Here is a 13,031-nt window from a genome sequence, read left to right as displayed (position 1 = left end):
TATGCATTATTAGTCCCTTTCCGACTGGAGGGATTTTTGCAGTTCCTAGAACCCTTTTTTTCTCGTGTTCCGACTGGACCAATTTGGGGATTATTAAATTCCTGTGACCGCAGTTCCTGTAACTCTTTCAGCTCCTACTTCAGGGCAGGGTCTTTTCCCTTTCCCTTAGTGACCTAGCAACGTCTGAAACATAAACAGTACATATTCTTCGGTTGCAATTCGCCTACGTATGCTAACTCATAAGACAAACATCACGCATTCAATCAGCTAATTGTTAATGCTAGTTAAACTTACCCGTCGTTTCGTTTGCCTGTTGCGCTCTGCTCTTCAATCTTCTTCCATCATATTAATTAGGATCATATTACGCTGGAGCCTTCGTCTTCTGTGTTTCTCTGTTAAGTACTCAAGCCTAGTCTTTGAAAGCCGCCGTTCAAACTCCGTTATGAGGATCCCGGCAAGGCACAACAGGAACATTCCGATGGCCTCCTCCATGCTGGTTTGTTGTTGTATGTGGCGCTAAAGTCTAGTGACGACGCTATAAAAACCGTTGCCGTGCTTGCATCACTCCCTTACTCCCCTACCAGTTCCTATGGCCACTTGGCCAGTGTGAATGCAAATGGAAAAACCGGTTTTGGGGGAGAGTAGTTAGTAGAATTGTTTAGAAGTGGACTCTTCCTATAACTACCTTCCTGTAAATACTTGGTCAGAAAGAGGCTATTGTTCATTAAGATTTTGCAAGGCCTTTCCCAGGATATGTCAATGTAGCAATTCCCTGGTTGCTGATAGAAGCCAATTAAAATCATGTAGCTTCAAGGACTTCGCCGAGAATTTGGCTCTTGTTTTGGAGAAAACCTGTCAGCTTCCAATTGTGGAAACAGTCACTCTATTCATTGCACCAGAGAGTATCATCAATGTTATCATCACTATTAGTGTCATGACATGGCTTTGACACCACCTTAGTCATTTCTTGATCTGAGTCATTGCATTTTACATGCTCATCAAATGTTAACGGATATGAAAATATGAAATATTGCCTTGACGTGGAGAAGTGGCAGCACACTACATCTAAGACTGATGTTCTGAGCTGAGATGTCTTTTCTGGTCGGCAGTAGTTTATTTCATACATCACCGAGACAAGCACCATTTACCTGAACATTTACTGAGGCAGTTCAATTCAAGAGGGGCACTCGAGGTCAAAACATTGGCATCGTTACCCAAGTAATGAGTCATTCTTCCCTCTGGTCATCTCTTTATACTACCCTACAACGTCAAAGCCACACTGCCCACTATATTTAACACACTTAGAGATATAGAGATAGAACAGAGAAAGGAGCAGATTCACAAAATAAAAGTTACAAAGACAAGAGGGCAGGAATAGAAATGAAAGAGGGGAAGAAAAAGGGGAATGAAAGGCTGACAGCAACAATATTTCTCTCCCTCTGGTCTCAGCATCGTCTGCATCATTATTTATCCATACAGGTCAGACCTGCACACAGCTGACTGACACACTCTCTCTCTCTCTCTCTCTCTCTCTTACGCATAGACAATTGAGGTAGGATTGTAGATTGTACATTTTCAAATTAATAAGCACCACAGTTAGAAAAAATATGATTATAGCCTCAGGATTCTCAGATTTTAACTTATGACAGTGTGACAACAATAAAGAAACAACTCGGCATTTTAACGTTCTACCGCTGTGTCTCTCTCTCTCTCTCTTACACACACACACACACACGCACACACACACAATGAAAGATGGCTAAGCTGATTTTGGGCCCATATGTAAGTCTCAGTAGTGTGACCTCTCGGCACGGGGCGTGAGAACCGTCACGAACAAAGAGCAGGGCTGTTACAGCGTGACAGAATTACAGAGTGACTCGAGACTCATGACTGCAAAAGTGCTAAAGCCCGACTTGGCTCTGGTGTGAAAACATGCCTCTGCTACATCCAACAGGTAAACGGCATGCTAAACTATACAGTCACAACCCAACTCTGATCATCTGCTCAGGTTAAAAAAGACAGGGACCATTGGTCAACTCCAGACATAACATCCTCTGTGGACACAGGTCTAGTTTGACATGCATTTTGATTTCTTAACAACCGGAATTCTTTATACAATGTCAGGTCACATCCACCTTAGTCATTATTTGACAGCCTTTGACCTAGTCACTTACTCAGAAAGTGAAGTAACTGCCAGTGAAGTCAACTCAAGTGTGAAAAAAATAGCATACGTCACTATTTTGACACAATTTAGTTTCCATTCCAAAAGAAATCCCTTAACGGGAATTATTGAAGTCCGCTGGTGTTGCATGCAGTAAGAAGTTCGCAGTACTGACACAACCCAATTAGGCTAAAAATCACAAGCAAGTGACTATAATGCACTTCTGAACCTTGGTATTTTCCTTTGTACACTACAGCCTACCTTTGAGCACAGTGAAAGCAAGTGTAAAGCTGCACCGATATGACATATGCACCTCATAATCCATATTTTGCGGGATTGGCATAACAAAATAAAGAGCCAGTATATGGAATATTCATAATTAATGCTTGGCCTTCTTTTTCACTGCTAAAACCTATAATCCAGATCGACTTAGTGGTATAATGACTTCACCATTCTCACTGCCTCTGAGGCTGTGGGTGCTCAATGTATTATGACAACTTCATGTGGATGCAAAGTCACATGTACTGTAACTCATGCAGCGATTGCATTTTAATTATTTGATTCGAAACAGCAACATTCTGACGTGACACCGGCCCCTCAAACCTTCAGGCTACCACCGCCCCATTAAGAAAGAGGATCATTAGTCTCCATCTGTTTGGTGCTGCCCCAGTATTTTCTTGCGTAGTGCTGCTGATATGAACTTGATGTATCTCTAGACTACAAACAATAATCCAAAAATAGAGCCGAGATGACAACATAGCTCCATGAGCGTGTGTGTGTGTTTGTACTGAGTGTGTTTGTGTAAGTGAATATGCATGAATGTGTGTATGGTTGTACGTCTGTGTGTATGCATAAAAATACTTTAAGTTGTCCAGCACACCCTCATCCCCAAAATTCCACCAGGTGCGGAAGTGACGCGTTCTGGCTGTCTCGCGGTTTTGTTCGGTCCTCCGCCATGCGCCATACCACACCGGGCATCGTCTGGTGGAGCGTGTTAGAAGCGGAGCGTCTTTCCCGCCCAACCGACACTGAAGGCTCTCCACAAGTACTTAAAAAGAACAATCAGCTGTTTATTAGCTAGTATCTACTTTCCACTCCAAGCACTGCTGCAATTAAACTCCATGCCTTCTCTTTTCTAGGTTTTTCCTCATAAAAAGGATCTGTGATGTCGTATAACGTTAATATCTTGTGTTTTTCCACCTCAAAGATGAATCTCTCATTGTCCATGGTGTTGTAGTGGAGACGTATATGATATTGGGGTGTCTTTTGGTAAATTGACTGGATGCTCTCGTCCTTCCACTTGCTGCCCGGCCTGTCGAACGCCCTGCGGCTCGCATGAAAATTTGACCTGGCGCAAATATTTTTAGTGGCAGAGAGTCGCCTCTCGCACACTTCTGGGACGGGCTGGGTCCCGGCTGGTGGAATAACAAGCAATTTGTCTTAAATGGCAGCGACTGCTGGCGGTGTGCGCGGCGCCGCCAGAACGCAGCGCAGGCGCAGCTGGTGGAATTAGCCGTCAGGTTTCTGGACGAGCTGAAGAGTTATTTGGATTAATTATGATGTGTGGTCCAGTTCTCTACCAGCCTCTGTGATTGCATTAACACTTCTTGAGTCTTCCTCTGATAACAAAGACAAACGACAGACCACTTCAAAGGTTCTCACAAATTTTCCAAAAGCCAAACCACTTATTTAAGGAATATATTCCTTTATTACATTCAAAGATTGTCCTCGTTTTGCAATTTAATGTACTGTATGTATGTTAATAAATTAAATTAATAATAATTTAACTATATGTCTAACTGATTATTATCATTACAAACATTCTAATTATTTACAGTAAACAAATCTGTATGAAGATATTTTTGAACAATACCACAGCAACAAGCCTCTATAGTATATCAGCTCATAAGGTTATCATTTTCAGTTTTGGCAAAGAATGCTTACTTTTATCAGAGACAAAACAACTTGTCAACATCCTACTTAAGTCCTAGTTTGGAAATAAATATCTGTCTCTCTTTGCCTTGCTAAACTCTCTTTGACTTCAACTTCACCAGCCATTTGTTTACTTTGGCTGCCTGACATTTCACTCTGAACAGGTAAAGGAGAACTTGCTTGCTTGGGCTTGTAGGCTGAGAGCAGCTGTCCACAGTTTTTATTAACCTACATTGTTTTGTTTTGTCAGACCAAAACAATGAGCTTACAGTGGCTCGCCTTTGCGTAGAGGCGCTGATTCAGGTGTTGATTCATAACCCGTTTGTGTTGCCGTCACTCAATTTAATATTATCATAAAGAATATTGCTTGAAGGAGTTTTAAATAGGTGTATATTATGAAAAAGAAATAGTAAGCATTGTAAAAAATACTTTTCAAATCATAGTGACTTTAAAGATTTTATAATAACTGTACTTTCACATGTGGTTCAAGCCAAAACACAAGACACAGTGTTGGTAACGCTGTCGTGGATAAAATTCTGGTTCTCGTGCTGAAAATGTGTGCAGTGACTGTGGACTAGTAAAGCCTTATAGATAAAAGCATCCATCATATGGCATATGTCTGCATGGTGCTTGACTCTGGGGTTGGCAGCTACAACACTGAGCACAGGATCACAGAGAGAAGACGACTTCATGCAAAGCAGGTGTGCTGGTGAGAACAGTTGCCCACTGTTGAATGAGACTGTCGTCCGTTTTTCTATTCCACTAACTAAGGGGATCTGAACTTGGTGTCCGTCCCCGTCCCCACCCCCACAGCCCCCACCAGTAACACTGTGATAATTTCATCTCATTCATGTGTACTTCATCTCATGTTAGTGCTGTTTGTTAGTGCTGCATTCCTCACGAAATGAGGAGGGCTAGAAAGAAAAGCTTTCTTTGCGCAGGAGAAAAGTCCCTTCGGGAAGATAACGCAAGCCTGGCTGATGATATCATCAAATCAGCGTGGGCAGAGAAAGAAGGAATGGTGGCTGTAAGTAAAATGGGATTCAAACTGGGGATAGGAAGGCTGTCTTTGAATGAGAGGGGTTCTGCTTTAATGCCAATGTAATGGCTATGGACGGCCTTAATCCTCATGCTGGCAAGTTCTGGAGCTTTTTTTTTTTTTAAGTTTCTAATGAAATCAACTCCTGCTGTGACTAGCACCCACATGACCAGATTACAATCAATTAAGGAAGAAATTCACGCTCACAGCTCAGTTATATGGAAGGCTGAGCAGGGAGAGGTGCAGAACCTCTGTCTACATACTGTAAATCACATACATTAACTCTATATGCGAGAAGGGGTCCATAAAGGTCAATAGCCTGCAGGCATGGAGGATGGCCCTGTATGTTCAAACACGCTAAAAATGGTTTATATATTAATATGGAGCATTTTTCTTGATAAGCAGGGAATCACTGACACGTAAACACTTATTAAAGTTGTATATTTTAGCCATCAGTATTATTCACAATAAGGCCTTTGATAAGGCAATTTTGTTGATTATGGGATTAATTTGCTGTTTAGGCTGACTGACTCTTTGAGAGAGAGAGACTAATTAAATCTCCTATTATAGCCAATAAATGGAAAATGTGTCTTACAATATAACTGGATTCCAGTCATACATTTGCTGAATTGCTGAACTGTATGCTATCTTATTTAAAAACGCATTCCTTGCATTTTTTTCCCTCACCTTGTGGAGTTTACATTAAGAAAGATCTGCTCCTCCATGACACTGCCAATACCAGGAATCCTCAGCGCTTGCAAATGTTTACGTATGAATTATGAAGGTAAACACTCATATTTGCGTTTGGACATATTGGAATAAAAACTTCAAAAAAACAGCATAAGCAGCAGTAAATAAAAAGAGTGAGAGTGAAAGAAAGATGGAGAAAGAAACCGAGCGGAAAAAAATACTTATTTTACCTTCGAGCACTGTAAGCTTGGCACTGGTGTTGATCTCGCCAGCACTGTTGGTGGCTGTGCACTCATAAATGGCTTCGTCTCTGTGTGTGCGCAGTGGCTGGATCCTCAGTACGGAGCCCGAGCCGTCATCAAACTCAATCACCTGGGAGAGCGAGAGCAAAGCAAAAGGGCAGGAAAGTTATTTTTACTGGCCAAGGATATAACTTTATTGCAACATATAAATAACATTTACATCGTTAAGACGGTTGTCTTGAGTTTTTGTTTTTCTGATCTGAGAGAAGGAAAAATTGAGCCAGTTTTGCAGCTTTACAGTTTTTCAAAAGCCTATTTTCATGTCCTGGTTAAGAATTTAGACTTTTTTTTAGAAGTAGTATATAAGTCTGTTGTTTAGAAGTAGTATATAAGTCTGTTCTAACTAAAAACAACAAACAAAATGTCCCCTTAAATTACAATTAAGAATCAACCATGATGTTTAGTGTGAATGAATACTGTGATGCACAGCAGAACCTCAGCAGGTATCATATCAAGATATACAAAGCAGGGGTATAACCCATTAGTACCCCCAGCAACCACGGCTACATTATTACAGAGAAAAGACTGATCACAAACAGTGAGAGTTCCCACCTAGGGCACTTCCTTCTGTTCACATAGGTTCAAACGAGGGAGGGGAAATACATAAAGTAATACATCAAGGGGATGTATGGCTAGCGATGGTGGAGATGAGGAACAGAAGGGGAAGGATGAGAGTGTGAAAAGACTGAAAGAGATGAAGAAGACTATATAAATCAAGATGGAAGGAGATTAAAGAGAAGGGAAGCCAGTCTGGTCTCGCTTGGAGAAGAGAAGAGTTGGTGTGATGCTCAATAACAGGGCAATTGATAGTGTGTGAGTGTGTGCTTTGTGTAAACGCTGTGAGTGTGCACGCATGTGTGGGTATCTCTGTGTTAATGAGAGACAGGGTTATAGAGGCAGTCTAATGCCTACGCCCGTAATGTTTTGTCCCATGTGTTGTGTTTGTGCCTGCTTGCATTTATGTGTGTACATGTGGGTGTGTATGTGAGTGTTCAAAGATCTAAATATCATGGCATGAGTGCTCACCTCAAAGCGCTGGGAGCTGACTTTCTTGCCTTTTTTCATCCAGGTGATTCTGGGTTTAGGTTCCCCGGTGGCCTGACACACAAACGACGCAACTCCACCCGAGATGCCCGTCTGGTCCTCTGGGGATTTGACGAAAGTTGGCAAAGCTGAGGAAGCCAGAGCAAAGGGGGTAGAGGGAGATGGAAAGTGATAAAAAGAGGGAGGGGAAAAAGTCAGGTAGAGAGGCAAGGGAGAAGTAGAGCAGAAGGGATGGAGAGAGAGATGATGTTAGCGCCTACAGCCAGTTTATCAGCATGTGAAACTTGGTTATCTATGGGTATCTCTTTCTCTACACAAAGGCAGCAATGACAAAACCCACAATGGCATTGTTTCTCTGCACACCTGCAGCTCCGTCATAGGAGAAACATCCAGCCTTTGTGTGCCTACCTGTCACTATATCATGTTGAATTTCTCACCTCTGCTTTGACATACCATTTGAAACGGCAAAGTTTGTGGCTCACAGGCAATAAAGTTGCAGTTCTAGCTCTTGAAAATGAGGGATTGCATTAAACCAAATTGATAAACTCTTCCACATAAAATGAAGAGCAAGAAGAGCAAGATTCTGGTTAATTAGACACTTTTGGGGTTAATCAGCTTTTTTAGAATTCTAACCACTTTTTGTTTCAAAGGTATTAAAACTGGTTGGTGTGTCCTAAAATCCAAACAAGGCTGCTGCTACTATGTTGTGATTCTGTAACCTCCGTGTGACATCCTAGATCATGTGTGATTACAACAACACGGTGGACTACCTTGGACAACACCTACCTTCAGAGTGTTTTTTACCGAGAACCACACCCAACACCATTGTGCGCAGGACAATGGAGTGTGTGTTTCGGTGACAGCCTGTCTAAATTAAAATGATGTTATAATGAGCACACCTTAACTTAATGCTATAGCCACCATGCTTAATAGTTTATTTACAGCCTCAGACGTGCATAATACGAGTCTGGCTTCAACAACATGACACAATGTCGTTATCCAGCTCCGTCAGCTCATGTTTCATCTCCAGAGTCATTAAAGAGAAAGGTGGGGAACACCCAAACCGCAGTGGTGACGAGCAGACTGCCCCGCAGAGACATGCACAAAGGGGTGAATCATTATAGTACATACACAGAGGAGACACCAGCTTCCCCTATCTTAGCACACACTTGGGGAAATCCAGCAGTGGCTGCCACCATTCTTTTCTCTTTTATGTGTTCTAATATAACATTGGTTGGAGAAGGGGCGGGTGGGGGGTCAATATCTAGTGTGCATAACATTGTACCTTTTGATATGGATAGGGCCTTTGGCGAGCATATTCTCCCGGTCTACCCAGGGCTCCAGACTGCGACCAATTTGCTCACATTTTGCATTTTGAACTCCACGTCGTAGCTATGATGTCGCTCCTACGGCGTCGTGACCCTTTCGGAGTTCTGCGTCGGGGTTGCTTTGCATCGCGGTGCATTTCACCGCCATAATGCTAGGGGGTGACGTCTGTGTCTGTGTCACCACCGAAACACTGCAGTCAAGCCAGCCTCCACTTCAAAATGAGCGGTCAAACTAGCCACCCCTATATTTCACGGCGCGTGGTACACTTGCTATTACGGTGAGACCGTCAAAACTAAAAACAATTTAGCAATTTCCCATTCATTTATTCTGTCTGCCTGCCTGTCTGTCTGTCTGTCAGAAAGAGAGAAAGAAAGATTTTAGCACACATCACAACCTGTCATTGCATGATATGCTGAATTCCAAAATAAGAGCCCCCCAAAACTCATATATACGCTGTTTTGTCTACACATTCAGAAAATTATAAAAAATAAAAGTCCTAGCTTCCACAGACCAATTTCACCTCAGATGGAGAGGACACATTCTCAAGGTGTGATCTACACTGTTTCAGGACATTCTGATGTTGTTTTCCAAAATAAGAGCCCCCAAAACTCATATATTAGCTGTTTTGTCCATACATTCAGAAAATTATAAAAATAAAAGTCCTAGCTTCCACAGACCAATTTCACATCAGATGGAGAGGACACCATCTCAAGGTTTCAACTACAATGTTTCAGGACATTCTGATGTTGTTTTCCAAAATAAGAGCCCCCCAAAGCTCATATATTAGCTGTTTTGTCCATACATTCAGAAAATTATAAAAAATAAAAGTCCTAGCTTCCACAGACCAATTTCACCTCAGATGGAGAGGACACCTTCTCAATGTGTGATCTACAATGTTTCAGGACATTCTGATTTTGTTTTACAAAATAAGAGCCCCCCAAAACCTTCCATATATATAACGCTGTTGTTTGTCTACACATTCAGAAAATCATAAAAATAAAAGTCCTAGCTTCCACAGACCAATTTCACCTCAGATGGAGATGACTCCTTCTCAAGGTTTCAACTACAATGTTTCAGGACATTCTGATGTTGTTTTCCAAAATAAGAGCCCCCCAAAACTCATATATACACTGTTTTGTCTACACATTCAGAAAATCATAAAAATAAAAGTCCTAGCTTCCACAGACCAATTTCACATCAGATGGAGAGGACACCTTCTAAAGGTTTCAACTACAATGTTTCAGGACATTCTGATGTTGTTTTCCAAAATAAGAGCCCCCCAAAGCTCAAATATTAGCTGTTTGTCTACACATTCAGAAAATTATAAAAATAAAAGTCCTAACTTCCACAGACCAATTTCACCTCAGATGGAGAGGACTCCTTCTCAAGGTGTCAACTACAATGTTTCAGAACATTCTGATTTACAGTTTCAAAATAAAAGCCTGTCAAAGTCAAATATGAGACAAATTAGATATGATTTTGGATTCAATTTAAAAGGAAGCGCCCCGTTATCACAGACTATTTCCACTTGAGGGTTATAGTACACTACCCCTTGGTGTGACCCATTAAGTATCAAGACATTCTGATGTGTAGTTTCAAAATAAAAGCCTGTCAAAATGTCAAATATGAGACTAATTACATATGATGTTGGATTCACTTTAAAAGGAAACGCCCTGTTATCAAAGAATAGTTCCACTTGAGGGTTATAGTACACGACCCCGTGTGACCCAGTAAGTATCAAGACATTCTGGAAAGCTGGAAAGCATGAAGACATGCTGGAAAGCATCTTCTGTTGGGGGTAGATTTGCTGACGGAATCTCTGGTAGATGCTAATCTGTACCTCAGCACATCCAGGTTGGATGTCCAACCAACTTTTTCTTTTGGCCATACAGAAGGAGGGCATACCTTCTTGCCACAGGCAAAGCCTCTTCCAGGCTACCAAAGAGTCCACATTTAGTAATTGCCTGTAACTTACAAAGATGGGTCTTCAGTGAGGGCAGTGGCCTTCCCAGTTCTGTACAAACTGCTTGTGGTGTTACAACCTGTGAGGGCGTGTCATGCAGGTAAACAATCACAAAGCACTGCTCCAAGCTTCTGAGCGATCAGCTAGGGACAAATCTTTCCTCAAGGCCATGTCCCGAGTGCATAAACACTGCTGAGGATCCAAACATCCCTTTGCTTGAATAGTATAACAGCAAAACTAGTACATCTGTATCATCACATTCAACAATTAGACAAGAATGTGACTGTGCAAGGTGTATTGCATGTACAGTGCCTTGCAAAAGTATTCACCCCTTGGCTTTTTACCTATTTTGTTACATTACAGGCTTTAGTTCAATGTTGTTTTTTTTATCTGAATTTTATGTGATGAATCAAAACACAATAGTCTAAGTTGGTGAAGTGAAATGAGAAAAATATACATAAAATTATTTTTTAGAAATAAAAAACAGAAAAAGTCAATGTGCATAACTATTCACCCCCCTAAAGTCAATACTTTGTAGAGCCACCTTTTGCGGGAATCACAGCTCTAAGTCGCTTTGGATAAGTCTCTATGAGCTTGCCACATCTACATCATCCCATTCCTCCTTGCAAAACTGCTCCAGCTCCTTCAAGTTGGATGGTTTGCGCTTGTGAACAGCAATCTTTAAGTCTGACCACAGATTTAATATTGGATTGAGGTGTGTTTGGGGTCATTGTCCTGCTGGAAGGTGAACCTCCGTCCTAGCCTCAAATCACGCACAGTGTCTGTGGAAGCTAGGACTATTATTTTTATGATTTTCTGAATGTGTAGACAAAACAGCGTATATATGAGTTTTGGGAGGCTCTTATTTTGGAAAACAACATCAGAATGTCCTGAAACATTGTAGTTGAAACCTTGAGATGGTGTCCTCTCCATCTAATGTGAAATTGGTCTGTGGAAGCTAGGACTTTTATTTTTATGATTTTCTGAATGTATGGACAAAACAGCTAATATATGAGTTTTGGGGGGCTCTTATTTTGGAAAACAACATCAGAATGTCCTGAAACATTGTAGTTGACACCTTGAGAAGGTGTCCTCTCCATCTGATGTGAAATTGGTCTGTGGAAGCTAGGACTTTTATTTTTATGATTTTCTTAATGTGTAGACAAAACAGCTAATATTTGAGCTTTGGGGGGCTCTTATTTTGGAAAACAACATCAGAATGTCCTGAAACATTGTAGATCACACATTGAGAAGGAGTCCTCTCCATCTGAGGTGAAATTGGTCTGTGGAAGCTAGGACTTTTATTTTTATAACTTTCTGAATGTGTAGACAAAACAGTGTATATATGAGTTTTGGGGGGCTCTTATTTTGGAAAACAACATCAGAATGTCCTGAAACATTGTAGATCACACATTGAGAAGGAGTCCTCTCCATCTGAGGTGAAATTGGTCTGTGGAAGCTAGGACTTTTATATTTATAACTTTCTGAATGTGTAGACAAAACAGCTAATATATGAGTTTTGGGGGGCTCTTATTTTGGAAAACAACATCAGAATGTCCTGAAACATTGTAGTTGACACCTTGAGAAGGTGTCCTCTCCATCTGATGTGAAATTGGTCTGTGGAAGCTAGGACTTTTATTTTTATGATTTTCTTAATGTGTAGACAAAACAGCTAATATTTGAGCTTTGGGGGGCTCTTTTTTTTGGAAAAACAACATCAGAATGTCCTGAAACATTGTAGATCACACATTGAGAAGGAGTCCTCTCCATCTGAGGTGAAATTGGTCTGTGGAAGCTAGGACTTTTATTTTTATAACTTTCTGAATGTGTAGACAAAACAGTGTATATATGAGTTTTGGGGGGCTCTTATTTTGGAAAACAACATCAGAATGTCCTGAAACATTGTAGATCACACATTGAGAAGGAGTCCTCTCCATCTGAGGTGAAATTGGTCTGTGGAAGCTAGGACTTTTATATTTATAACTTTCTGAATGTGTAGACAAAACAGCTAATATATGAGTTTTGGGGGCTCTTATTTTTGGAAAACAACATCAGAATGTCCTGAAACATTGTAGTTGACACCTTGAGAAGGTGTCCTCTCCATCTGATGTGAAATTGGTCTGTGGAAGCTAGGACTTTTATTTTTATGATTTTCTTAATGTGTAGACAAAACAGCTAATATTTGAGCTTTGGGGGGCTCTTATTTTGGAAAACAACATCAGAATGTCCTGAAACATTGTAGATCACACATTGAGAAGGAGTCCTCTCCATCTGAGGTGAAATTGGTCTGTGGAAGCTAGGACTTTTATTTTTATAACTTTCTGAATGTGTAGACAAAACAGTGTATATATGAGTTTTGGGGGGCTCTTATTTTGGAAAACAACATCAGAATGTCCTGAAACATTGTAGATCACACATTGAGAAGGAGTCCTCTCCATCTGAGGTGAAATTGGTCTGTGGAAGCTAGGACTTTTATATTTATAACTTTCTGAATGTGTAGACAAAATAGCGTATATATGAGTTTTGGGGGGCTCTTATTTTGGAAAACAACATCAGAATGTCTTGAAACAT

The 13,031-nt window shown here is 40.9% G+C and overlaps 1 protein-coding gene across 27 annotated transcripts in view; it reads right to left on the bottom strand.

Annotated features, from left to right (window-relative positions):
- LOC120567749 (receptor-type tyrosine-protein phosphatase F) overlaps nt 1-13,031 on the bottom strand; it is a 179,909-nt gene that overhangs the window by 92,610 nt on the left and 74,268 nt on the right. For all 27 annotated transcript variants that reach the window (XM_039814731.1, XM_039814741.1, XM_039814733.1 and 24 more), the window contains exons 3-4: nt 7,151-7,296; nt 6,053-6,194 (exon numbers count right to left, since the gene is read on the bottom strand). In XM_039814731.1, the coding sequence (XP_039670665.1) occupies nt 6,053-6,194; nt 7,151-7,296 (288 nt within the window). The remainder of the gene's footprint in view (nt 1-6,052; nt 6,195-7,150; nt 7,297-13,031) is intronic.

This window comes from Perca fluviatilis, chromosome 11 (genome assembly GCF_010015445.1).
Source record: "Perca fluviatilis chromosome 11, GENO_Pfluv_1.0, whole genome shotgun sequence".
NCBI classification, from domain to species: Eukaryota; Metazoa; Chordata; class Actinopteri; order Perciformes; family Percidae; genus Perca; species Perca fluviatilis.
Note: the sequence above shows the minus strand (reverse complement) of the source record. Positions and strands in the feature narration are given on the sequence as shown.